The 26,431-nt window shown below is 28.5% G+C and overlaps 1 protein-coding gene across 1 annotated transcript; it reads right to left on the bottom strand.

Annotated features, from left to right (window-relative positions):
- Nucleotides 1-666: 666 nt before the first annotated feature.
- On the bottom strand, nt 667-26,015 carry LOC107457331 (two pore potassium channel protein sup-9-like). Its single transcript, XM_016075473.3, has 2 exons — nt 25,354-26,015; nt 667-1,756 (listed from the first exon to the last, which is right to left on the bottom strand). Exons 1-2 carry the CDS (start codon nt 25,634-25,636, stop codon nt 945-947), a joined length of 1,095 nt encoding a protein of 364 aa, XP_015930959.1. The 5' UTR covers nt 25,637-26,015; the 3' UTR covers nt 667-944.
- Nucleotides 26,016-26,431: the final 416 nt, after the last annotated feature.

Genomic DNA, 26,431 nt, shown 5'->3' with positions numbered 1-26,431 from the left:
CAATCTGAAATTTTAGGTACTTTCTCGAAATTTGAATTCACAGTTATTCTGATTGAACTAACTACGCAACAGTCTTTGCAGAAATGTGCAACTCATCAAATGCAATGCGTTGAAGATGCATTACATCGTAATTTCTGATCCGATAATTTATAAAGCAATAAATTGTTCTCCCGGTCAAATGACCGGTTGTGATAGAAATAGGTATACGACTAGTATTATTCGAAGCAAGCAAAATACAAAGAAAATAATAATAATAGAATATTAACCGTATATAATCGTTAGAAAAAGTCATGAAGTCAAATGTGCAAAAACGATAAGATGATAAGCACATTTTCAATGCAAAAGTTCTTAAACAGCCATTTGACCGATTATGGTATGTTTAGTGTTAAATTTTTATCATAGAAGTCGTCCTACTGTCCTTACCATTTTATTTAATTAAACTTTTTGCTTCGTGTAGAGATTACATTATTTACTTCTCTTTTTGGAGGAATCTAATCGAGGATTTTGCTCCGACATCCCTTTGCACGTCGCTGATGGTTTACTGTATTTTATAAATAAATAAATAACGTTTCCAAAATATGATTTTACACTGTGAGTGCCCTTTAAAGCTTTTTTGAAAACATTCTGCCGAGAAAGCAAATTTGTACAAAAGTGCATTGTGTGTGAGTGGAGGCGATATATTTTCCGCAATATACGGTGGGAAGCACATGTTATCCAACAGCTTTGGATATCGAAAGAAAAGATTCTCTGGACGATATTCTCTTTGAAAAGAGAATTTGTACCTTTTCAAAAGTGCATAGTAACTGATAATGAAATAGAAAAATAGTTCCAAACAGTGGACCCTACATTGTAAACATTAAAATATCTAAAAGTTTGGTCTTCTTATAGTTAGCTCTTCCATTAAAGAGGATTGGAGGGTGAACATTCTGAGCTGAAGCATAAAATCATATTGAGGCACGCTTATTTCTTATGTCATCGTAAGGAAAATATAATGCAGGATGAAATAGGCTTTCTTCTTGTGGTTGTTCAGTAATTGCACGCGTTTCATCACTAATAGTACTGATTGGTAACAAATGGATTTTATTGGTACTACGAAAGTTCCTTTGCGTCCGTTTGTGCCCGTAACATGTACAAGAACACACTGAAGCTATTTCATCCACATCGGATGACATATTTGGATCATGTCCCGATATAATAGATCCATTGGCTGTTATGACGTCACCTTCGAGTCGAACAGCTTCTTGCGCAGCAGACTGAGCTTCTGCTTCGTCTCTCCGTTCGTCTTCAGTGTTCATCGTCATAAAACGTAAAACAAGTAAGTTCATGGCAGCTGAAACAACCGATAGTCCAAAAAGAATAAACACTAGACTAAAGGCCACATATTCAGGTTTGCTTTGCAAGGCGCTCTCTTTTTGTAATGCAACATAATCCCCGAACCCTATGGTGGTTAATGTTATAAAACAATAATAAAAGGCATCAAAATAATCCCAGCGCTCATATTTAGAGAATGCTGCTGCACCAGTAGTCATAACGACTGTTGAAAGAATAGAAACGAAACAAATTAAATTGGTCTCTGATACCTCAGTATTTTTCATTTTTAAACAACGTTTACCGTGTTTAAGAAGGTAAGCCACAAATGTGTTTAATCTTTCACCAATACTTTGGAACATGACCAATCCTAAAGGGATGCCGGCAAGAGCGTAAAACATGCAAAAGGTTTTGCCTCCCCAGGTTGCAGGAGTAGAATGACCATAACCTGAAAAGAATAAGATTATATTAATAAAATACAAAGTTTACTATGCAAGCACACATGCATGAAACTATGCGTAAAATTTGTTCAATAATGTATCAAAATATAAATGTATCAAATGTAAATGAGTTTTGGATTGGAAGAAAAACAGTCTGCATAAACATAAATTGTTTGTAGTGGTTCGTATTCAAGGGGTCAAATAAATGACAATTTCTAGGACAGAGCCGTATTGGTTCAGGGGATAGAGCGTAGACAGGTAAGTAAAGTGACATTAGCTTAGGCATATCCTTACAGTTTGTTCAAAATGTATGAAAATGGTCAAATATTTCAAGAACTATGCGTCGAGTCAAATATTTAAATATGCCAAAGTGACAAATCTTGCAGCCTATGATACCAAACTCACGCCGGGATGGATCAGGATGGTTTAAAAATATTAAACAGTAATATCTATTTTATACATTGCAGATTTTGATTTTTTAAAAAAAAGAACAGATCGATTTGATTGTAAGTTGCTGCAGTTCGATTCGCAGATGGTACTGTTATTAAGAAATTGAAGATGGCCTAAAAATCATTTAAAATAGAGTTATCTTTACAAATACATGCAGATAAAGTAAAAATAAGCTTGTTTGATAATTTGAAATTTTATCTAATGATACCAAACTCTGATATTCCTCTTTTAATTATCAACACATTTTGTATAAAGCAGGATATTTTTACAGCCTATTTTAACTCATTTTGGTTGTGAAACAAAGTGAGCAAGATATAAAACTGAAAAAGGCTACTGAATTTCTTGCATGCCTTATAATGTTTTATTATGTCTAAAAACTTTTACCAACGAGGACAAATAAAATTAGATTTTTGCATAAACTATCGTTTCGTTAAAGTACCAAAGTAGAAAAAACGAAATTTTTTTTTAAAGTTTTGAACAGGATTTGAAAAGAAAAATTTACCCGATATGCCTAGGATATGTAAAAATTCGGATGTATTTTTTAACCTTACATGCCGGCCGAACTTATTACCGAAATTAACATGATATATTTATATGGAATATTTGACCAAAAATACCCTCATACCCTACCCTTATTTCTATCAGCAAAAACTTTCCCCAAATCTCTGTGCATAAAAAAATGACTAAACGCTTACATTGAATGTTAAAGCAAAAGGAAAACTGTCAGTATGGATGATTTAAGTAAAGTTTATAATTCAAAATGAAATTGTTTTGTCTTTCTGGTAAGACAGATTCTAAGTTTTTTTTCAAATGAATAGTCACAAATGAATAGACTAACAAGTCCGATGGGGTATGTAAAAGTTTTGATTTTTTCGGACGCTTGATTTTAAGTAACAGCATAAGGTAAGGATCACAAATTCCAGTTCAAAAATACCCTACTCTCAGCTTTCGATTTTTTTTTTGTGACTAGCCTCCTTTTGTTCCTCCCTCCTTTATATTATTTAGCTCATGTGTAGCCCAAGAAATTTCCGAAATTTTCAAAATGTATTGATATAACTTTCGGTCCAAAAAAGCAGAGATCTTAAACTTGTATTTTGTGGAACTTTGGCGGTCCCTGGGACTTTAACAAGTGATCACTATTTGCTTTATCAAGGAGTTGAACTTTTAATTTAAGATTGAATTCTGAAGAGCAGTTTGCTGTTGCTCTTGTTTCTGTTGTAGGCCATTAAGGAGAGAGGTGAGATTGTTCTTGTTTTCAGTGCCATATATGGTCAAAAATTCGACTTCTGAAACTCACACCCGTTTTTAGCACGGACCTATTTATACATCCATTCATTCATTTACCCACAGATCGTAATTTTGACCTGAACAAGAGAATTAATCTCCAATTCAGTACCCCAGAGGTATAATCTGTTAAGGGAACATGGAGGACTTTGTGACTCGACAGATTTAGTGTGCATCAGTCACTTTTTCTACCGGCTGACTGGATTTTCTTCGGCCGGCCAGCCAACCAAGCTATCCCGGCCTAGCAGTTTGCTTTTAAAATAATTAAATATTTTATGAATAAAAGAAAGTATTAAACTGTTAGATATTTAATGTCATGAGTTATAACTTATGTATGCGAAAATCCTCCTCTTTGTAAGCGGAGGGAAAAACAAATACGAAAAGATAGGATGACATTTGCAAACCTGCCAACTTTCTACACGTTTTGAAAATTTTATTCTTGTGGTAGATAAGTTTGTGCTTTAATGTATTATTCTTTCTTTTCTAAATTAGAGTTAAACTTATTTTTCACACCACTACTTGTAAATTATTCGAGAGCTTATATAAAAAGTCACTTTCTCGTGGCAGGGCTTTCACAGGCCTGTCATGACAACTACTGCGCTTTTTACAAAATAATTTACAGAGCGGTTGTCATTTAAATACAAAAGCCTTCAGAATTTTTTGTAATTTTACCTACATTTTTAAAGCCTTATCACGAAGGAACTAGAACAAAGTGTCGTTGCATATGAACTTTTAAACCATTTATTTGTAGATGTGTGGAGGAACAATTTAAATGGCTAAAATAATACATTGAAACATAAAGTTAGCTACCACTGGAATAAATTTTTTCAAAAAAATGTAGAAAGTTAGAAACCCTGATTTTAAAATGTTGGCAAAATTACCAAAAATTCTGTAAGCTTCAGTTTTTAATTCTCTGCCACTCAATAAAATATTTTACAATTATTTTAGGCAACCTTGCGTTAGGTTGCTGATTTCAGCAATTATTTCGTATATAAAAATATCTTGAAATCCAAAGCAATTACTGCATAAAAAAAAAATTCAGTTTATTACTTTGTTACAATTTAAAATATTGTTGCTCTTTGCTTATTATTCATAGAATATATTTCAGAAAACAAAACAAACTTTAGCTACCTTTCTATTTATTATCCTATTAAGATGTTTGCATTGTGATAAAATAAAGATGCAACGCTAATTTTATACATTTGTGTAGGATAAAGCTTTTGTTATCTTATTAATTCTGCTCTTTAGTATCCTATTTCTTCTGTGTTCTTCTGTTTTTTCTCCTGTAAGAAAACGGTAAGTTCAAAGAGTTCCCCTAAGTGTAAAAGGTTGAAAGGTTGATTTAAAGGACATAATTTGATATGACAAAAGAAACTTAGAAAATCATTCTAAGTCAGATGAAAAACAAGGTTTAATGATCCTCACCTGAAATTTCATCGTTGAATAAAAACTGAAGGGAGAAAGTATCTAAAAAAAGAAATAATGAGAAAACGTGACATTATTTTGACTCACGTGATGAGAGTTGGGATTGGAAACATCAATCGATAACTGTCTGCTTCGTTGTTCTTAAGATAACTGTTTTGACTAAATTAGGCGATCGCGTGAATTCTTAGTATTATTTATATATATATATTTTTAAATTGTAGTAGAAAAAAGTTTGAATTGTTAGAGGTATACAAATTTTTATACCATTTTAAACTATGTAACTTTCAACGAAAAAAGAATGATTCTTGAGTTATAAGATGTAAAAAAATCTTATTTTTAAATTCTCATTTGTCAAAAACAATTCAAATGATGGCCCAGGATAGCCTGGTTGGCAGGGCGCTGGACTCGCGCTCGTGAGAACGAGAGTTCAAATTCAGTCGGACTAAGACTCTCCTTGTAGTAAATGGTGACTGGTGCACGTTAAATCTGTCGGGTTACCCAAAGCCCTCCATGTTCCCATAACAAATTATACCTCAGGGGGTACTTAGTTGGAGATTGATCGTTCTCTGGTTCAGGTCAAAATTATGATCTGTAAATGGATGTATGAATGGGTCCACCCTCTTAACGGGCTGTGACGTGTGTGTGGCTGAAGTTGTGTTCCTGATCATAGATGGTGCCACTGGAAAATAAGAACAATAGCACCCTTTTGTCTTAATGGCCTACGACGACAACAGCAACAATTCAACCGATTTTTTGCAAAATTCGTATTTTGTCACGAAAATCAATATAAAAATTTGTTATAAAATGTTTTAAAAATTTATATGCCCTAAAATTCAACTAACTTTTGACCTTTATTAAATAAATTAATCAAAAAAAATAAATAATCCTTACACTTTCTTTACTTACTTACTCTAAACCGTTCAAAGGTTTAGATTAGATGCATTAAAACCGAAAGATTACAGAATTCCAAACACGTTGGAGGCGAATACAGTCAAACCCCGTTATAGAGAACTTTCAAGGGACCAAAATTTCGGTTCACTATAACCGAGAGTTCGCTATATCCGTACTGTAAACAATTTTAACTAATTTTTCTGAACTGCTCCCTTTTATTACACATTATTTAAATGAATGACCAATAAAAAGAAATGCAAAAATGACTAAAAATCAATATGTAGTAACAAAAAATGTGTTAATTTTTTTTTTATTACTCTTCGTCTTGCGTGCAAATAGATGGTTTTAAAATCGGTATATGTATTTTATGTAAAAATTTCAAAATTACCAAAAAATGATGAAAAAAAATCAGTCGAAGACAGAAAAAAGTTCATAATTTCACTATATCCACAAAAAATAATATTATATGTGTATAGTAAGGCTCGGGAGCGAACATTTCGCTCACTATATCCGGAAGTTCACTATAAACCATGTTCGCTATAGCGGGGTTTGACCGTATTTACAAATGGTAAGAAATATTTAACAGTTAAAACAAATGGATCTGTAGAAATTAAATAGTTATAAATATCTTAATCTACAAAGCGTTTATGATATCGATACAGATGAAAAGCATGACCGGGCATGCACTATGAAAGTACAATAAGTCTCGCAAAATAGAGATTATCAAAACAAAATAGAGTAACAGATGTAACGATGTTCAAGTAAACATCTAAATGTAAAAGAAGTATATTTAGAGATATGTCGTACATTGTGAGGAAGACAAATATATGGGAGTGTCGGGTACCCCCGTCCACTGTCAATTTCTTATGTATAGAATATTTTCTCAAGTCAATGGGTCATCAAACATTAATTGTTGTATTAAAAAAAGATTATTTTCAAAGTTTCAAGTATTTATGCAGCTGGTAACGTGGTAAACAATAGTTTTGAAAATATGTTGAATAGAGTAGTCATGAAATTAAGAAAAATTGGTTGAATGCTTCGATTAAACTTCATTTTAATACTAAAAAAATAATTTTTTCTATACGTACAGCATTAAAGTATGTAGTCTTAAGTTTAATTTGCACAAAGAAAAAAGTTTATATGTGAAAAATTGTTCGAGTAATTACAAATTTACAAAAAAATTGGATTTCGGGTAGCCCCGCTCACATGAATGTCGGGTATCACCGCCCAATTTTATTTCGTCGATAAATGTACGGTTGCAAAGATTATTATTTTATTGCTTCAAATTTGAATGTTATATGCATTTTTAACAACAAATATATGTTTTAATATTATATGAAACATAAATTTATATATTTAAAAATGAAAAATTAAATATTTTTAAAATGTAATTGATATATCCAAATTAAATTTAATATCAAGAAATCATAAATATTATGATAAGCTATTTGCTTACTTATTTATTTTCACTTATTTGTGAACGAATCAATCTACAGAAGCATTTGAATGCAATCAAAATACAAAGTGAATTTGTAATTTTATAAGAAGTATTTTATATTAAGTTTATAAGAAGAGATCAACCAAATAAGTTTATATTGAAAAACAACTATTGTTATTAATTATTGTTACTTAAATTAAATTATTTTCGTTAAATATTTAATATAAATATATATTAATATTATAATATATTAATATACATTAATAATGATAAAAAGTATGACATTTGTTGTTATTAAATGATAGAATTCACTAAAAGTATATAAATATGTAATAAATAAAATAATTTTGTGATAAAAATGATAAATGAGGTTTATCTGTTGTCAATACATTGGTCATTTTCATTTACACCTGAAAAAACAGTCAGAAAACAAAATTTTTGTAACTGGGCGGGGCTACCCGACGCGTTTTGAAAAGAGCTGAAAAACTTGTTTTTTTAAATGTCTACTTTTTTAAGTTAAACTAATCTTTTTTTGGTTTATTCTTTTTGCATTATTTAATTAGATGATAAAACAATAGAAACATAAAAAATATTGATTATTACTCAATATTATACAGAAATATAAGCAATACTCCTTAAGTGGGCGGGGCTACCCGACTCTCCCTTAAAGAAGAAGCAAGCATATAGGATGACAGATGAACAGAAAACACTTTACATTTTGGAGCAAAGAGGTCTATTATTTCATTTTTCCTTAAATAGATTTAATTGATCACGTGGTTCATAGGGAAGGGAGTACAGGGAATAAAGGGAGGGAATATATTTACTTTAATGAGGTTTGTATCATTGAAGTTCAAAATGTTTCACATCATTAAAGTTCTTAGGCACAAACACGTCAAATATTGTCTTTAAAATTTCTCCTACATCTATACAGCGGTTCCATTGAAAAACCAACTAAGTGCTTCACGATAGATTCCGAAAAAAGTGGCTTGATAAACTTTTTCCTCCTATAGCTAACGCTATGAACGGTAAAATTAATATTCAAAAACTAATAAAACAAAATTTATTTATTATTATTTTGCAATATATAGATATTAAGATGCCAATAATATAAAAACCTCAATGAAATAAGAATAAAGATGCCAAATATATAAAAATCTCAATTTTGAATTTTGTTGTTGTTGTTAACATTTAATTTTCAATTGCATGGCAGTGCACATCTAAGTACTAAAGATATCTGAAAAAAGTTTATTTTAGGTTTTGCATGAAATCCAATTGAAGTTTTTTTTCATGTTTCACTCTAATGTTTAACTATTAATGTTCAACTCCGTAGCCTTGTAATTTTGTGTAATCAGTGAACTGATCGTTAAGACACGGTTCCCAGCAGATCACCGAAGTCAAGCATCACTGGCTACGGTCAGTGTGCGGGTGGGTGACCACTTGGATCAGCCTGCGTAGGGACCGAGGGTGTGGGGTATTGGTCCTCGTTAAACTGTTCTACCGTAAAGTGCTCGACTTCGCGTGCAGGTCGTCGGGTTACCGAAGCGGGGGTGCCATCCCCACTGCAGAGGATCAAAATTGTGATGGCATGTCTTCGGATCATCCTCAGGGATGTTTCCCAGACCGTTGCCAATAGCCCATTGTGCAGCTCTAGTGCGACGTAAATGAACAACAACAACTGAGATACGCTTGAAATGTTTAGTTGTTTTTTCATTTTTTTAATCTAAGATTAAGTCTTTTTTTTACAACTACTTTTTTTAAATTAATTAATAACTAATTAATGACTAAAAATTATTTTCAAAATTTGTAACAACTTTACTACTTTAAGGAGACAAACTTTGCTGCAGAACTTAATTCATACCTATGTTCTAAACGGTTTTAAATACTTAATTTTGGGTAACGGTTAGCTACAGTCACAGGGCAATTTTCATTGCAACCAGGACCTTTTTTTTTTCCTTCTTTTTTTTGTCATGGCACAAAGTTAGATATCTGAGATATGCTTGAAATGTTTAACTGGTTTTTTCATTTTTTTTTATATAAGAGTAAGTCTTTTTTTTTTGTTAAAAAGATTTTTTAACCTCTTCAAAATCGGGATGACGTGATTCTTGCTTCATGGTTCACGGTATCATATATTATGCGAGTATCCAGCGCATTATACGGCCGTTACTTCAATTTGGAACGTTCTTTTTCAATTTTTCAACGGTATTAAATGGGGATTGAAGTTCATTATATTTTTGAATAATATCTCACCAGCATTAACATTCAACATGCGCTTTCGGTACCCGGCAATTTTTTTGATCCGGAGTATTTAAGCAAGTAAACAACAACAAGTAAACAATCTTCTTTATCGTGAAGATTAGGGAATTAGGTTCGTGAATTACTGCGCTCTCGGTTTTTGTTTATATTTTGAAGGAGTGGAAAAAGGATGAAAAACTCATTGGGTATCGATTTGCCGTTAGCATTTTGGGGTTTGCTAGATAGTGTTTTGTGTACTTTGGGGTCAGATTTGCAGGCTTTTTTTCCCCCTTTCTTTTAAATTGAGAACATTTTATTACTGTATATTAGGTACTATCAATGATAATAAACTGTAAATTTCAGTGAAAAGGTTAAATAAAACATTTTTGAATTTCAAAAAACACCAATATTAATGATTTCTAGAAATAATGCATCTTTGGAAAATTGACTGAAAAACGACTTTCAATTTTGCAATATTAATGTGGTATAGAATGAAGTAGTGCGACTTCCTTGAAAATATTTTTACCTTCTTTACTTTAATTTTCTTACCATCTTCGGGTATAATTGTGCAAATTAATAATTTTTCATATAAACTTTGTTTACCCGAACGCAGTACTCTGAAAACAAATTAATGCTTAGTAAATATTTTAATAATTTTTTAATTACTGTCTTTTTTTAATTACCAAGTATAAGAATCTTTCATTCAAATAAATCAGATAATTAGTTCACGAGCATTAACAACTTTTAACAATTTCAACAATTTTTATAAAAAATGTAATTAATGCGCACTATTGTGAATAAATATACAATGTTACTGCGTTTTCATGTATTTCTATATAAAGATTAAATCTTACGTATAGATATGATCTTTATAAATTTTTTTTTATTTTTGTGAAAAAAACTATTTTCTTGAGGAAAAATTTTTTATGGGTGGGGGGGGGGAGTCAAAACTTCAATATCCTCTGAAATTTTGAGAAAAATATATCGATTTACAACTGAAAATATTTTTTGTGAAATCAGTGAATCATGACTCTGACCATTATTTTATATTCTACTACGTTCACACAAACTAATAAGACATTTATTCTCTCGGTGGACTTTTATATTAAAGGTTAAAGGTCATATCTTCGAAAAAAAGCTATTTTCTTAGACTTTGACCGTCAGAATTTACCCCCACAACGCCGATGTCATTTTTAATAAAACTTGTTTATTAGTTACAAAATAAAATTTGTGTAAAACCCCCTTATAAATTTAGAGCTTTCTTTTAAAAAGAACAAAATATACTTTGAAAGTTGTTTGAAACTTTCTAAATTTTCACGATCGATTTATTTTCATTAGTTACTAAATATGATTCACAACAAGGCATTTAAAATCCGCCCCCCCATGTGCAGTAGGAAAACACTACTTCAAATACTTATATATCTTGTGCAATTTTAATCGAATTGTTTTTCAAATTTTAAAATGGGAATTTTGTTGTAAATTGATTCAAAAATGTTGTTTAAATTTATTAAATATTTTCAAATTTATAATTAAAAGAAACGCAAGATAAAGAAAATTATTTTTTTAATAAAAATTTCGTATCTCCATAAATATTTAAAATAAGTATACGAGTTTTTATACAATTATGTATACGAGTTCTTATACAATTATGTACTGAGTAATATGAAAAAAGAACCTATAGAAGTTGTAAAGCTATTTGTTCTAATGCACACACACACAAAAGTAAAAGGTACATAAGATAAATTTAGCTGTGATGAGTAATTGATTTTTATTTTCCGTCCAATGTCTTTATTCTTTATTCTATATCTATATTCTATATTCTTTCTATATATTTTTTCCCTGTCTTTACTATTAGCCCTACTCTGAGGCTAGTAAAGGAAGTTATTTCAAAACAGTTAATAAATTCAAAAACAAGGTGTCAAATATTTCTGAAACTGTTAATAATAAATTGATTTTAACTTCATTTGATTAATCCTGCAAAATCCTTAAGATTTAAGACTTTGAACTTAGTCCACGAAAGTGTTTACGTCTTAACAGTTAGTGGGAACGTAGGAGAACATAAAATAACTGTCAGTGCCGTGATCAACTTGTTTTGCAAAAAGTACTGCTACTTGAAAATAGATGTGTTTTTCAAGTGGCAGTACTTTCACAAAGCGAGAGCATCAGGAAGTTTGATCCCCATAACTTCGTGAAAAAATTTTTTTCTCGCAAAAATAAGAAAGCACGCGTCTTATAATTTTACCTGAAGAACATATCCTATAAATTTCAACAAAATCAAAAATATCAAGTATCCATCCCTACTTGACTCCTAAAACAACAGGCGCTTAAAAATTATGTTTTTTTAATTCAGTATTGCTCGAAAATGTTTTTAATTATAAGGTGCACAGATTTTTACACTAATTCAAAATATAGAATTTTAAATGACTAATTACATAATTTGAACGAAATTGTTTGACTAGTTTTTGAGAAATGAAAGGTTAAAAAATACAGTTTTTTTGTGATGTTTTCGAGCATTGCATCGAGCAAAAGTCCTTTAGGCTGATTTTTTAAAATTCTATTTATTTATTTATTTAATCTATTTCTTAATTTTATTTCTTTCTTTATTGTATTTATTTTATTTTACTTATTTACTTCTTTATTGTATTTATTTTATTTTATTTATTTACTTCTTTATTGTATTTATTTTATTTTATTCATTTATTACTTTATTGCATTTATTTTATTTTACTTATTTATTTCTTTATTGTATTCATTTTATTGTACTTATTTTATTTTATTTATTTATTGTATTTATTTTACTTTATTTATTGCATTTATTTTATTTTACTTATTTATTTCTTTATCGTATTTATTTTATTGTACTTATTTAACTGTATTTATTTTATTTTATTTATTTATTTATTTATTGTATTCATTATTTATTTCTTTATTGTATTTATTTTATTTTATTTATTTACTTACTTATTGTAATTACTTTATTTTATTTCTTTATTGCATTTATTTTATTTTATTTATTTATTTATTTGTGCATGAAGACTTTTGTGAGGAGACACCTAGGTGAAAAAATACTGGAGTACTCGATACTGTTGTTAAGACATAGATTTGACTCTAATGCTGTTTCATGCTGTTTATTGTTTTGCAAGATTTTATCACTTCCTTTTGTCATTTAATAAACAGAATTAAAATGAGATTTTGAAGTAAACACGTTAAAAATTTCTGCAGTTTGTAAATGTTTCTTCAGTTTTTCTTAATGACTTTGAATGTTTAGAAATTTGTCCTGAATTTTTATTTTATTTTCATTTTTAAATTTCAAGCTGTCGTGCTGCTTAAAAAGCGTTTTCTTATTTTCAAAGTGATGTCTAAAAATAAATACGATCGATGTTTCAAGCATACACTCCATTTATCAATAAAAAAAGAAAAAAAAACTTCAGAAATATTCAGTTTTAAGTGTTTTCTTTCCTTTCACCTTTATTTTGGTACAATTCTGTGAAAAATGGTACAAATTCTTTCTCAAGATTGTTTAATTTTAAGTACAATTTTATTAAAATTACTACCATTTAACAAAGAATTTTGTCAAAACTTTACCAATATAAAGTCCAATTTTGCCAAATTAGGACAATTTAATGAAAACTTTGTTAAGCAAACTTAGAATATAAATTCTTAGTAATTGAGTTAATACAAATTAAACAATTTTCTAGAAATTGAGACTTTTAAACCTATTAGAAAAATAAAAATTGATAGTACCAAAATTTAATTTCCTCTTAGACTTCATTGCGATTTCAAACTACTTACTCTTTAAAAATATTCTAAAAAATATACAATAAGAGTGATGATTAGGGAACACTTCTTAAATTGCTTTTTAATTTCAGTAAAATAAAATGTGAGCCAATTAATGTGAGTACGTTGGCATTATCTTATTTCGGTCAGACAATTTAAAAATCATATTGTGTAACAGTAAGAACAAATTAAACTTATTAATAGTAAAACTTATTTTTCAATAATAGTAACTTCAAAAAACTTACTTACCATTTTATTGAAATTTACTCAACACTAATAGTAATCACAAAATAATGAATTTTATAATAATTACTACTATTATTGTATTCAGTAATATAATTATCAAAAAGAGATATATATTTTTCATTAAAACTAAATTATCAAGGAAAATAATCTTTGGCTCAATGATTATTAAAACCGAAATCAGTATTAGTTTATTTTCTTATTTAATTTCTATTATTGAAATAAATCAGTTACTGAATCTAGTTACAGAATTTAAAATTTTAAGGGTGTTAGCATTTTTACAAAAATTCAAAGTTTTTTAAAGATAAATTTTAAAAAAATGCTCACAAACCTAATATTTAAAATTTGATAACTGGGTTTAACTGAATACATTTCAAGGAATAAAATGTGATACAAAATATGTTATAAAATATTAACTTTTTATTCGATTAGTTATTTTTATTTCTAAAATAAATAATTAATATTTTTTAGCATAATGCTTGTTTATTTCATTTATAGAAACAATTCATTTACTGAACCTAGTTATTAAATTTCGAATTTTAAAGTTTTTAGTATTTAAGAAAAGTTTTAAGTTTCTTAAAGTTCAAGTTCTAAAAGTACTTAAAAACCAAAATTTAATGTTTAACAACTAAATTCAATCGAAAGTATTTCAAAGAATAAAATGGGTCAAAAGTACTTAAAAATATTAATTAGTTATTTAAATAGTTATTTTGATTAATTAAATAACTAATTAATATTTTTAAATATATTGTTTAAAGTTTTACATTTTTGACTAAACTAAAATTTAAAATTTGATAACTAGATTCAACTCACCACATTTTAATAAATAAAAGGGAAAAAAAGTATTTGAAAATATTAATTGGTTATTTAATAAGTCAATAAATTGAGTTCATATAATTTTCCATAATTCAAGATGATGGAAGAGGAACTCCCTTTTTTCTCTAAAGAAGACCCTTAAAACTCAGATTTTTAAAAAAATAGCAACATTGTCTTTTAACATCTTTCAAGTAGCTAAAACAATGGGTGACATCTTTATAAAATTCCTCGATGCTTTCGAAGCAGATAAAATTAAATCTTTGAAACTAATGATGCATTCATTAAGAGAAAATATAGTTTTCCGTCCAATTAATAAATTTGATTATTTAAAAATCTACTTTTAATTAACATAATTTATGCATGCATTTCAAGTCATAATGAAAAGTGCATGGTGAATAACGGTGAAGATCCTGAATAACTTTTCATCTAAGGATCCGATCTTCACGTTCTAGAATTCAACTTTAATGATTCCATGGGGTGACCTCAAATGCGTTAATTAATTAGTGCAGACGACATTTTAAGTTACGTTTACCTATACCTGATTTTAGACGGATTTGGATTTTTCACTCCCAAATTCGACTAACCGCAATCTGAGAAATATATTTTTAATAGTTTGATCAGGAGGACGTTTCAAAGTTTGGACCCCTTAATGTTAATTTTACTTTATGCGTATTTCGGCATATCTCGAGAACGCTTTGGTCAGGAAGGCGTTTCAAAGTTTAGACCCCTTAATGTTAATTTTACTTTATGCGTATTTCGGCATATCTCGAGAACGCTTTGGTCAGGAGGGCGTTTCAAAGTTTGGACCCCTTAATGTTAATTTTACTTTATGTGTATTTCGGCACATCTCGAGAATGGTTCAAGACAGTTGAAAACTTTTCCCACACAATTTTAAAATTTGTTTCTGCGTGTAAAAAATAACTTTTAATAAGTAATTATTATTTTTTATTATCTATTTAATAATAGTAAAAAAATGTTTAAATGTTAGTAAAAAAATTTTTACAACATTTTAAAAAATTTAATTTTACAAGGCAAAATTCAAAATGTGAGCGAAATTGGTCTAATAGTTAATGAGAAATTGAATCTTGAAAATACAATTTTTTTCAAATTTTTTTCTCTCGGGAACTATTTGACCGATTTCACTTAAATTATGCATTTTGCGATGTAAAATTATATTCTTTTAAATTATAGTACCAGATATAGCGGTATATAATTATAGTAATACCTTTGTACTCTTATACGTACCTTTGTATAGTACCAGAAAGTTTAAAGTTTATTACCTTTTACTTTTTTTAAAAATCAATTAAATTCATCTTATTCTTTATAGTTTTATACAGAACCTTGAAATCTATATATAGTGATATTTAAGGGTTGGTTAGAATATCCATTCTTAACGGAATTAGTTTATAAAAATTAGTATTATATTCGTAATTATGTAATTTAGTAGTGTATATCTTAAGCGAGTGATTCGTTAATTTAGCCGTCTAATAAAATTTGAGCATTTCACTTTAACACTTGTACTTATAATTATAAAATTAGGTTTTACTATAAATTATAAAAGAGAGGGGGTTAATATGGACATCTTGAATAATTTTTTTTATTGGTCAAATCTCCTTTTTGAGATATCGAAAATTGGTTATACTGGAGTACACTTCTATGTGCAGTTGCATAATCACACCATGAATACTTTAGTAGAAATAATTAAAGGATTGGGATTTAGGTGCAAAAGCAATTTTCTCTCAACACTTTTATTAGCATATTTGATTTTCGGAGTTTCATCTGAAGGTTAGTATGTAATAATTTATACTGTTTTTTACCTATTTTTATATTATTTTTTGCTCTGTATAGTTTAAATTATTTAGTATTAGACATTATGAAATGTCTTCGTGGGACTAGTGTGGACACGCTTGATGTGGATTTAATCATTTATAAGTTAGCAACTTTATTATTTTTTTTTCATTTTATATCGAAACGAAATCAGATATCGATATAATAAACTTATTGCGAACACTGACTCAGCAAGAGTTAACGACTTTGTGCTAATGAAGATTTTTTTTTATTAAATGAAAACAGTGTTGTACATTTTGTTGGTAGTTTAGACCATATTTTTTTCTCAGTGTATTCATTTAATAACAAATTTTTCAATAGAGTAAGAATTAATATTATTATTTAAACAAGATTGCAATTATAAACTGTTTTAGCATTTAATATTTCCTTTTTAAAAATAATTTCTTTAATTTCTTTTATTAAGGTTGTAAGAGCTGCATTTTTACTTCAAAGTATTTACTTTAAGTGTTACTTCTCGCAAATTTGCCCTTTATTCAAAACACTGTAAAGGTTTTAATATGTAAAATTGAAAAGCATTACTTAGTGCTCAAAATTACTTCCAAACAAAGCTATTGATGAAGGATTTTAAACCTTAAAGAGGAAGAAAATGTCTGCTTATTAAACTTCAAATTTTTTTCCAAATTCATTTCGCGCCTTAAAATCCTTAAGCCGAGTTTATTATTTTGAATGCCACAGTGAGAAAAGAAATAAAAATATCGCCATGAATAACTTTTGCTCTAATGATCGGATTTTCACGTACTAAAAATTAATTTAGGTAAAAGGGTTGACTTAAAATATGCTAATTACGTACGACTAACTATTGATTAAGCTAGGAATAAGATACTAAAATATGTTTTACTTGAATATGCACTTTTTTTTCCTGCCTGGTTTTAAATTTTAATTTTTATATTAATGGAAATTGCTGCAATCTAGAAAATAAGGTAGCTGGAGAGAGGTTGGATTATATTAATGTTAATTTCCCTTTTTGCGTTTTTGCTCAAATATCAATGATAAACTGCGTGTTTTTAAGTGTTCAAAATGAGCTGAATAATTCAGGATAAAGGAAAATTTGAAAATTCTTCTTCATTAAAACTTTATAACTCAGAAAATATAAACCCGGTTTTGATCGAATTTAGCCGTTTTGTCATTTAATATTACAGTGAATGAGCTTTACGATTGCGTCCAAAAATATTTTGATTCGCTTTATAATTGCAGGAGATATGGTAAATAGATAAAAAAAACAGGTAAATAAAAAAAATAGGGTTACTGTTTTTTAGCCAGGCTAAAAAAATCCGATCGTTTTTTTTTCTTTCTTTTTTTTGTTAACTACCTAAAAAAGACCAGCTGAAATAAAAAAGCCAGCTTTTATTAGAAATAAATTTTATTTGAATACTTTTGAAAAACTATAATAACATAAAAAATTTATAAAATTGTTAGTTAATTTCTACATAGATTCAATTGGTAATTGTATGTTAGGAACAATTTGGAGCTGTGACTGCGCACTTTCGAAACCGTTAGTGACAGCAGTTTTACCCTGGAAGCGTTAAGATCAGTAATATTGAACTGCTTATAACTACACTTAAGATATCAAGTTTTTTAATGAAGCTAGTGTCGGAGGAAGACGTTTCCGAGCTCCGGGCGATTCTGAAAACGGCGCCCTTCAAACTCAACTTCGTAAAAAAGAAAGTTTTTTCCTTTTATTAAAAAAAAAAAAAAATAATTAACTTGCATTGTTTCTTCGGTGAAATCATAACGCTGTAGAAAATCGCCTTTTTTATTCTATATCTACTTTTTTTCGATATCAACATTAAATGTTCATTTAGGAAACATAAAAACCAGATAAACAACAATTAACGCATTCAAGAATAAAAAAGAAAAGCGTTAGTTATTAAACATTTACTGCAGGTAATATTTTTACTGATAATAGTCTCATATAACATACAAATATATAAGCATAAACATTAAAATCAACTTTTTTGTGTTATAGTAGTAGTAAACAAACAATTTTATTGACACTTCAAAATCAATTATTTTGCAGTTAAAAAAAGAAAAATTGTCGTCTTCGAATGCCATCAAACAATTCATAGAATTATAAACATTCATTTTTTAAAATGTGTTACAAAAAGGGAAATTATTTTTTAACAAAAAATCCAGCAGAAAAGATCCGATATCATAAAATAATGAATGACACATCGAGACATAGCGTTAAAAAAAGTCATTCTTTTATTTATTTATTTATTTATTTTATTTTTTATCTTTGATTAAAAAATAAAAGTAATACAAAAAAAAATGTTTTGATTGTGAACCTACAGTCCAAAGTATTGTTTTATTTATAGAAAAATTTCCCATGTTTTCATAAAATTAGCAAAATATAACACACTAAATTAAAAGAATGAATGAATTGGTGATTCAAGGTGATTCTCTAAATACCCTACCTCCCGGTTTTCGTCTAGCATTTATTCCTTGAGAATATTGCGTGAAACTCACAGCTCCGCACCCACAAATGCCAACTGCTTCAGATTCATCAAAATATTTTAAAAAACGGTCGAGAAATATAAATTCAAATTTGCAAATTTTCGGTTATTTTGGGCAAAGTTTCGAAAGATTTAATACGGCACAACTTTGGCGAAGTGACGCTTCAGAAAAGCCTTTGAATTATTTAAAAGTAGTGGTTGGTAAAAATCCTATAAATCAAATTTACTAATGCTAAACGGTAGAGAAATATAAATTAAAATTTGTAAATTTTCGTATATTTTTGACAAAGTTTCGAAAGGTTCAACGTGACACAATTCTAACAAAGTAACGTTTTAGAAAAGCCTTTGAATTATTTAAAAGTAGTGGTTGGTAAAAACTCTATAAATCGAATTTACTAAACCAAGAAACATACATTCAATGACTACCACTAAAAATATATATATATCAGAAGTCCGGAGCGAGTAGGCATCGCTGTCTCACCCTTTGGAAAGTGCAGAACTCTTTATATTCAATGTCAAACAAGTAGTTTTTCTGCTGTACGTTGTTCTTTCTAACTTAAGTAAAACTTTTACTTATTGAACTTCACCCTTATAGAAAGTAATTCCACGAATATATAATTAAAAAAATAAAAACCTACTAATATACTTTTCAAACAAAGAATATTAGCAAAAAAGAAAGGAGAAAATTAAAAAATTGAGAACATTAAATCCGAGCCTCGTTCGGCGCCCCCCTTACCTGGTGCTCCGGTTTAGGGGGGCACCGGCGAGCAATCACCCGCCTTGCCCGTCTCTTTCGCTAGCCCTGAATGCAGCATAAGTTTATGAATAATACAAAACTAACTATAATTACTAGTTATCAAGCCGTGTGAAAGTATAGTGTGCTTGCGTCCCAATGTGGGGATCCGGGTTCGAATCCCAGCAATGGCTGGGCAATACGAATTCCGCTCCCAGCTTGCACATATGTAAAATATCCCAAGTGGTAGATGGATCATGGATTACAGTCCCCTTGCCGTCAGACTAACTGCGGGAGGTTTTCGTGGTTTTCTTCTTCATGTAACGCAAAGGCGGGTTAGTTCCATCAAAAAGTCCAGATTTCTTCCAATATTTGATCCAGGAGCTCCCTTGTCTTCTGGATTGGGTTCAAAATTACGAGGCTACTGAGTTGAATATTGGAATTCGTAAACTCAAAATCGGTTTGGCTGCTCAACGCCGTTTTAAAATAAAATAAAATTACTAATTACACATTTTTTTAAACAAAATATAATAATTATTTAGAACAAATTGTACAGTTTTATCGGAAATGCATAATTTATTTAAAGATTTAGTACGATTTTAAAAAATAATTATTCTAAATCAATTTAAAGCAAATTTAGGATGAATTACGACATAGGCTTAGAACAATTTCGGAAAAAAATGCCTGGTTTTGAGGCAAATATGGAGCTGCAATTACATCATTAAAATTAACAAAATTATATCTATTCATGAAATAAGTGCCATTAACGCAAAGTAAAATTAATGCAACATATTTTACTTACAGTATTTTACGAAATAGTCATTGATAAAAATTAATTTAAATTCGTGTATGTTAATTTTTAATGATAAGATATTAAAAAGCCAATAGAATTTTTTTTTTTACTTTAATAAAAGCCGGTTCTTTTTTTCAACCCTGTAAAGAATGAAGTTACATGAAAACACCCAAGGCTTCTATCACTCTCCTGTTTTATTTATGCATATTTTCCAGATTACGGTTACACCCTATATTTTAATAAACAAAAGCACAAAAACAAAACCGCAAAAAAAGGGTTGTTTTTTTCGTACGTTTTTGTGTCTGATCCCGAAGCTTAATAACTATACACTAATTAATTGTCATATATTTCAGATCACCATTAAGCCATTAAGATCACCATTCAACCATTAAGATCAGTTGAAAATGCGTAAAATCCGATCATTAGAACGTAAGTTACTTAGGGTGATATATTTTTTTCATTGATAGCTGTAGATCATTTATTAATTGTGGAGATAATTTTCGCGAATGAAAGAAATGAAAAAAGAAAAAAACTACCAACCCCCCACACACACATTAAAATTTAAAATTATATACTTTTTATTATATGTTGCGCCCTTTAAGTTTAAATTTATGTTTTGTTTCATAATTTTTTTCAAAATAAAGACTAAATATTCACTTTTAAAAGGTATAATAAATGATAAAAGTAACTTTATGGTGAAAGGATTTTGTCATAATTGAAGTAAATTACATCAATTCAGACCTTAATGCTCGGATAATGCAGTTATTATATTTCGAAAGATTTTAAAAGAAAATTATTATTCATCTCATTTAGCTGTAAATTCCAAAAAAATAAGAAATATAAATAAATGTTTGATTTTTTAAAAAAAAATTTGTATTTTACTTTTAATTCTTAATTTTACACTTATTTCGTGAATATAATTATCGTTCTGATTCTCTATAGTATTATGCATAATTTTGTGTCTGAATTTAAACATAAAATTAAAAAATAGAAAATCCTAAATTGCTATGAAAGTTTTGTCAAAATGATAAGCTTGTGTTGAGCCTACAGATATAGTTGCATGATAAAACTTTTGATAATTAATCAGCAAATTAAAAAAATAAAGTTCTCATGGTGAAAAACATCGAAATTTTCAATTTTAGTCCTCATTTTCTTACAATAGAAATTATTATGTTATACTTGAATATCCTAAGTTCATATCTTAATGCTTTTGATTTACCTTTTTGTAATGAACTAATAATGAGTTTAATCAAACAAATGACTACATTAACTTAATTCTAGCAAGATTTTCCTTTTTCTTGAAATACCACTTTAACGTTTACAGGTCTGGTTAAGCACATTTCATATAGATACATATTTATTTTTTAAAAAGTAACATATAGTGGTGGACATAAAAAGCATCAAATGATCGAAGTATGCTCTAACTTTTCTTAGAACTGACTATTTCTAAGAACTCTAGGTATCCTATACAAAATTTTCATAGTTACCGTTGCGAAAGTTGTAGATTCTAGCGATGATTCAATATGGTTGCGTAATAACAATTAAAGATAGCAAAATTTGTTTAATTTTGTCTTCACTATAGAACATCACGGCACTGTTGTCAGGTCTTATGGATGGTTTGAATTTTTTTGGAAAAAATGGATAAATAACAATTTATTTAATTATTATTTTACCATAATCAAACAAAACAGTTAAATAACTATAAATAAGATGGTATTCAAACTGTTAACTGTGAGAAAAACTGTTTATTAACAACTAGAATTGTATCGCACCAACTAGGTTCACCTAATGAAGTAACTTTGTTCCTTGCAGTTGGGTTCAGGTTACAGCTTAGAGAGCTAATCTGTCTATATCATGACCGACAGAACGGGGGTTCGAGTCAAAGAGTTGACAACACAATATTTCCTCCATTTTCTTCAACACATAAACAGTTTCTAGTGTCTTGTGCACTCCCCAGTTTGCGAACCTGGCCAGTAGAATACGAAACTCACACTTTGATGGCAGCACTATAAAGCTCTTAGCTTCAATTTCCAGTTAAATTTCTTTTTTTATGGTTTTGAAACCATGCTGGTTGTAAATGGTTAAAACATGGTATAGTTTTGTGTTCGTAAACCGTAAAGGCAAAAAATGTTCTTCGCCGTAAACTTTACGGTCAATTGGATGGACAAACTGCTGCCGGTTATTTTACCGTAATTTTACAATGAAAATTCCTGACAGTGTATGTTTTTTAAATTCTTTATTCATCAAGGTGGCAAAATCGTAATAAATCAAATTATTTCAAAAATGAATAGTAAAGCGCAACATACTTGTTAAAACAGGAGTAGTTAACATCTATGTTTTTATTAAGTTTTAACATTGATGATAGTTAAGATTGCTAAGATTATATACTAAAAACGGCGTTTTTAGTTTTTAAACGAAAATTAGTTCCATTTTAATTTTAATTCCTATTAGTTTTAAAAAAAGATTTAATAATTACAAGTAGTTCTAAGACCTGTCCTCACAAGCCTCAGAACATGCGGATAATGTGAATAAATAAAAGTAAACATTCAAATTAGCTTATGTATCATCGAAATTTGTTGAAAAAAGTACTAGATGGCGTTAAAAAAATTATTAATACGTTTTATTTTTATTTTTTAAAATTTTTTTTATTTTTTTGGCGAAATTATAAATGCTGTCCACATTAGCCAACTTTTTTCCTACTTGTTACATAATATTTTCTTTTTAGTTATTTATTTTAATTAGTTATTTATTTTAATTAGTTATTTATTTTAATTAGTTATGTATTTTAATTCGTTCTTATTTATATTATCAAGAATAATTTTTATTCTTTATTATTTATATTATCGAGAATTATTTTATTTAATAAATTTAAATAATAAGTATTATTCTATTACATCTCTATTAAGTTGGAAAAATAATTTGTTCATGTCATACACAATGAGTATGACAAAAGGTATGATAATTAATTAAGATAGTTAGTATAATGGAAAATTCTAAAAGGTAAGAAAACTCGAAATAAATGGACAATAAGTTAGAAATAACATTTCATCAATATTTATAACTTGTATTTTACACATATTTTAGTTTTTAATACGTATAAAAAAATTTCTTTTTAGTTAAAACGCCTCGATTATTTCTTCAAATGCTTATACATAAGCAAGAACTTATAAAGAAGAAATGCCAACATATTCTGCTGTTGATAATGAAAGAATTATTTGTGTTTTGCTGTTTCTTCTTTCTCAGTTTGTGTTTTCATGTATACCCCGCCTTTAGAAATAAAGAAAAACTAGTAAAGAAAAAATTTAACATAAATTAATTTTAAAAAAACTCATGTAGGCAGACGTATATAATAATAATAAACAACTGTTGAAAAAGTATAATGTAAACAGTAAAATATATTATCAATTCTGACTTTAACAAAGAAAATGACAAACAAGTCGTTAAATATAATAGAGTATAAAGAGCGGAGGTAAATATTCAAAAAAAATGCCACGTAAAGAATTTATAGAATAAGTATAGTTAGAATAATAGTTATCCTTGTACTGGAACATATCCAAACGAAAAGTAATATAAGAAGCGTTAATTGAAATAAATAAAAGCGATAATAAGAGAAGAAATGATTATCTTTCTGCTGAAAATGGTCAAATAAAAAAAATTATTGCAAGCACAAATAAAGTTTTTAAAAAAAATGTGAAGCAATTGTTATCCTTCTGCTTCGAAACAAACAAAACATAATTTAAGAAGCACAAGTAGAATAAAAAATAGGAGAAGCATTAGTTTTCTTTCTGCTTGAAAGTTTCAAACAGACAATAACATGGGAAACAAAAATAAAATGGAAAAACTAGATAAGCAATAGTTATCTTTCTGTTGAGAAATATCAAGCAGAAGATAACATAAAAAGCACACAAAAATGCGGTAAGCAATAATAATTTTTCTAATGAAATGTATCAAACAAAAATAAATTATAGAAAGAACAAATAGAAAAAGTGTAACGCAATAATTATCTTTCTGCTTGAAAGTATCAAACAGACAATAACATAGGAAACAAAAATAAAATGAAGAAAACGAGATAAGCAATAGTTACCTTTCTCCTGAGAAATATCAAACAGAAGATTACATAAAAAAGTACAAAAGAGATGGGAAGCAATAATAATTTTTCTGCTGAAAAGTATCAAACAAAAAGTAATGTAGAATAAAAAAATAGAAAACGTGTGAAGCAACAGTTATCTTTCTGCTGAAAAGTATCAAACAGATGGTAACATAAAAAGCCCAAAATAAATGAGGAAAGCAGTAGCTATTTTTCTGCTGAAAAGTATCAAATAGCAGGTAACATAAAAAATAAGGGGGGAGGGGACAATAGTTATCTTTTTGTTGAAAAGTATCAAATAGAAAGTAAAATAAAAGGCAAAAAATTAAATAAAAAATGGGATAAGTGACGCTCATATTTTTGTTGAGATAATATTGAAACATATATACATAAAGCACAAATAAAAAAATACCAAGATCTTAATGTTGTCTAAAATATTTGCTCAAATATCTTTTGTTTGTGTCGTTATCTTGTTTTAATATAATAACTAAAGTTCTAAGCCTTTCAGAATATATTCAGGAATACTATATAAATCTGATAAATAGAAAGAATTTTTAATATTTAATTCTTTTCAAAGTGCTTAAAATGAAAACATTCAGAGATGCCAACTGCTCCGGATGAGCTATAATTATTTCAAAAACGGCAAACAACTACGAATAAAAATGGCAAATATTTGACAAATTTTTCTTACCTTTTAAACGGTATAGCACGAATTAACTAAAACTAAGTGGCGAATTATATAAGATTTTGAATTATTTACAAAAAGTGGTAGATAAAAACCTAATATATTGAATTTTTTAAACCAAAAATCACACATTAATAAACAACCACTCTAAAATATTTATTTGCTGTCCGGAGCAAGTTGGCATTTCTGAATATTGTAAGCACTTTAACTACAATATCGCTCACGTTTTTGTAAATTAAAAAAGATGTTAAATCAATCATAACAATTTCAACCCTTTTCTATTTCTTCCAAAATAATAATAAATAAATTGTCTTAAAAATTTACTTATCTAAGAACAACTTGGAATGATTTATGTTCCAACATGCAAAAATATTTTAAATAACAAGTTCACTTTGAATCTTTCAGGTAATAAATTAAATTAAGAAAATAAATAAATAAAAAATAACAAACCTATGGTCGTGAGAACTGTTGTAGCAAAATAAAAAGATCCGGCAAACTTCCACTGAATGCCGGATTTATGAGGAACACTCTTAATAACTATAGTAGTCCAAATTCTATAATCTTCTTGGGATACATTATATTTTGTAATTAGGAGGTTTTCCACATATTGCAACGCTTCCCTTTGTTTATGCTCATTATCTGATTCAAAAGCATCAAATATAGCAGCTCCAACAAGAAGATATGTAAACGTGCATACGATCAAGGACAAAGTTCGCACGTTTTGTTTCTTCATTCCTCCAAAGTACAGGGATACTCACCCCCTGTATGACGATCGTAGTGAAGCGAATTATTTTTACCAACAAAACAAACAGATAGGAAGGCATCTATATCACAAATTTCGTACTACTACAAAAGTGTAAGTATTACACTCCAACCGGCATCGACTTTGTTGAAGATTATTTCAATGTACAACACACATAATGAACTTTACCGAAATGTCAGATCTTACGTTTCCCATTCCTTGTTTTGCAAACACTTGAAAAATCTTTTTTCCATGATCCGTCAAACTTTTCAGTTGGTTGAATCCATATTTATTTTCAAAAGAAACCCACTTACATCAAACTCCTTAATTATAGACAAAAAAAAAAAAAAAAAAAAAAAAAAAAANAAAAAAAAAAAAAAAAAAAAAAAAAAAAAAAAAAAAAAAAAAAAAAACACTGAGTAATAAAGCTTACTTGAAGTTAAATCACCTCAAATTTTCTGGTTTGGATTTAATTTGATTTTCATCTTCCACTCCTACTAAATTATATTCACTAACAATTTGAGGCACGATTTCAAATTCAAATTGAGCTTTCAGATGCCGGTTGATATTTCATTTTTTATCTTCTAATTCATGGCATTTCTAAGATGGACTAATGACGTCTTCACCATATTGTATAAGAGGTGTTATGCAAAAATAAAAGAAGTAAATAATACATTAAATAATTTGTCAAATGTCTTCATTTTATACCGACTCCAGATCGGCACATAGAAAATCTCTAGCCGTCTTTTATGCCGATCTGCTTTCAGGTCGTCTAGTGATGTTTAG

Source organism: Parasteatoda tepidariorum, chromosome X2, assembly GCF_043381705.1.
Source record: "Parasteatoda tepidariorum isolate YZ-2023 chromosome X2, CAS_Ptep_4.0, whole genome shotgun sequence".
NCBI lineage: Eukaryota > Metazoa > Arthropoda > Arachnida > Araneae > Theridiidae > Parasteatoda > Parasteatoda tepidariorum.
Note: the sequence above shows the minus strand (reverse complement) of the source record. Positions and strands in the feature narration are given on the sequence as shown.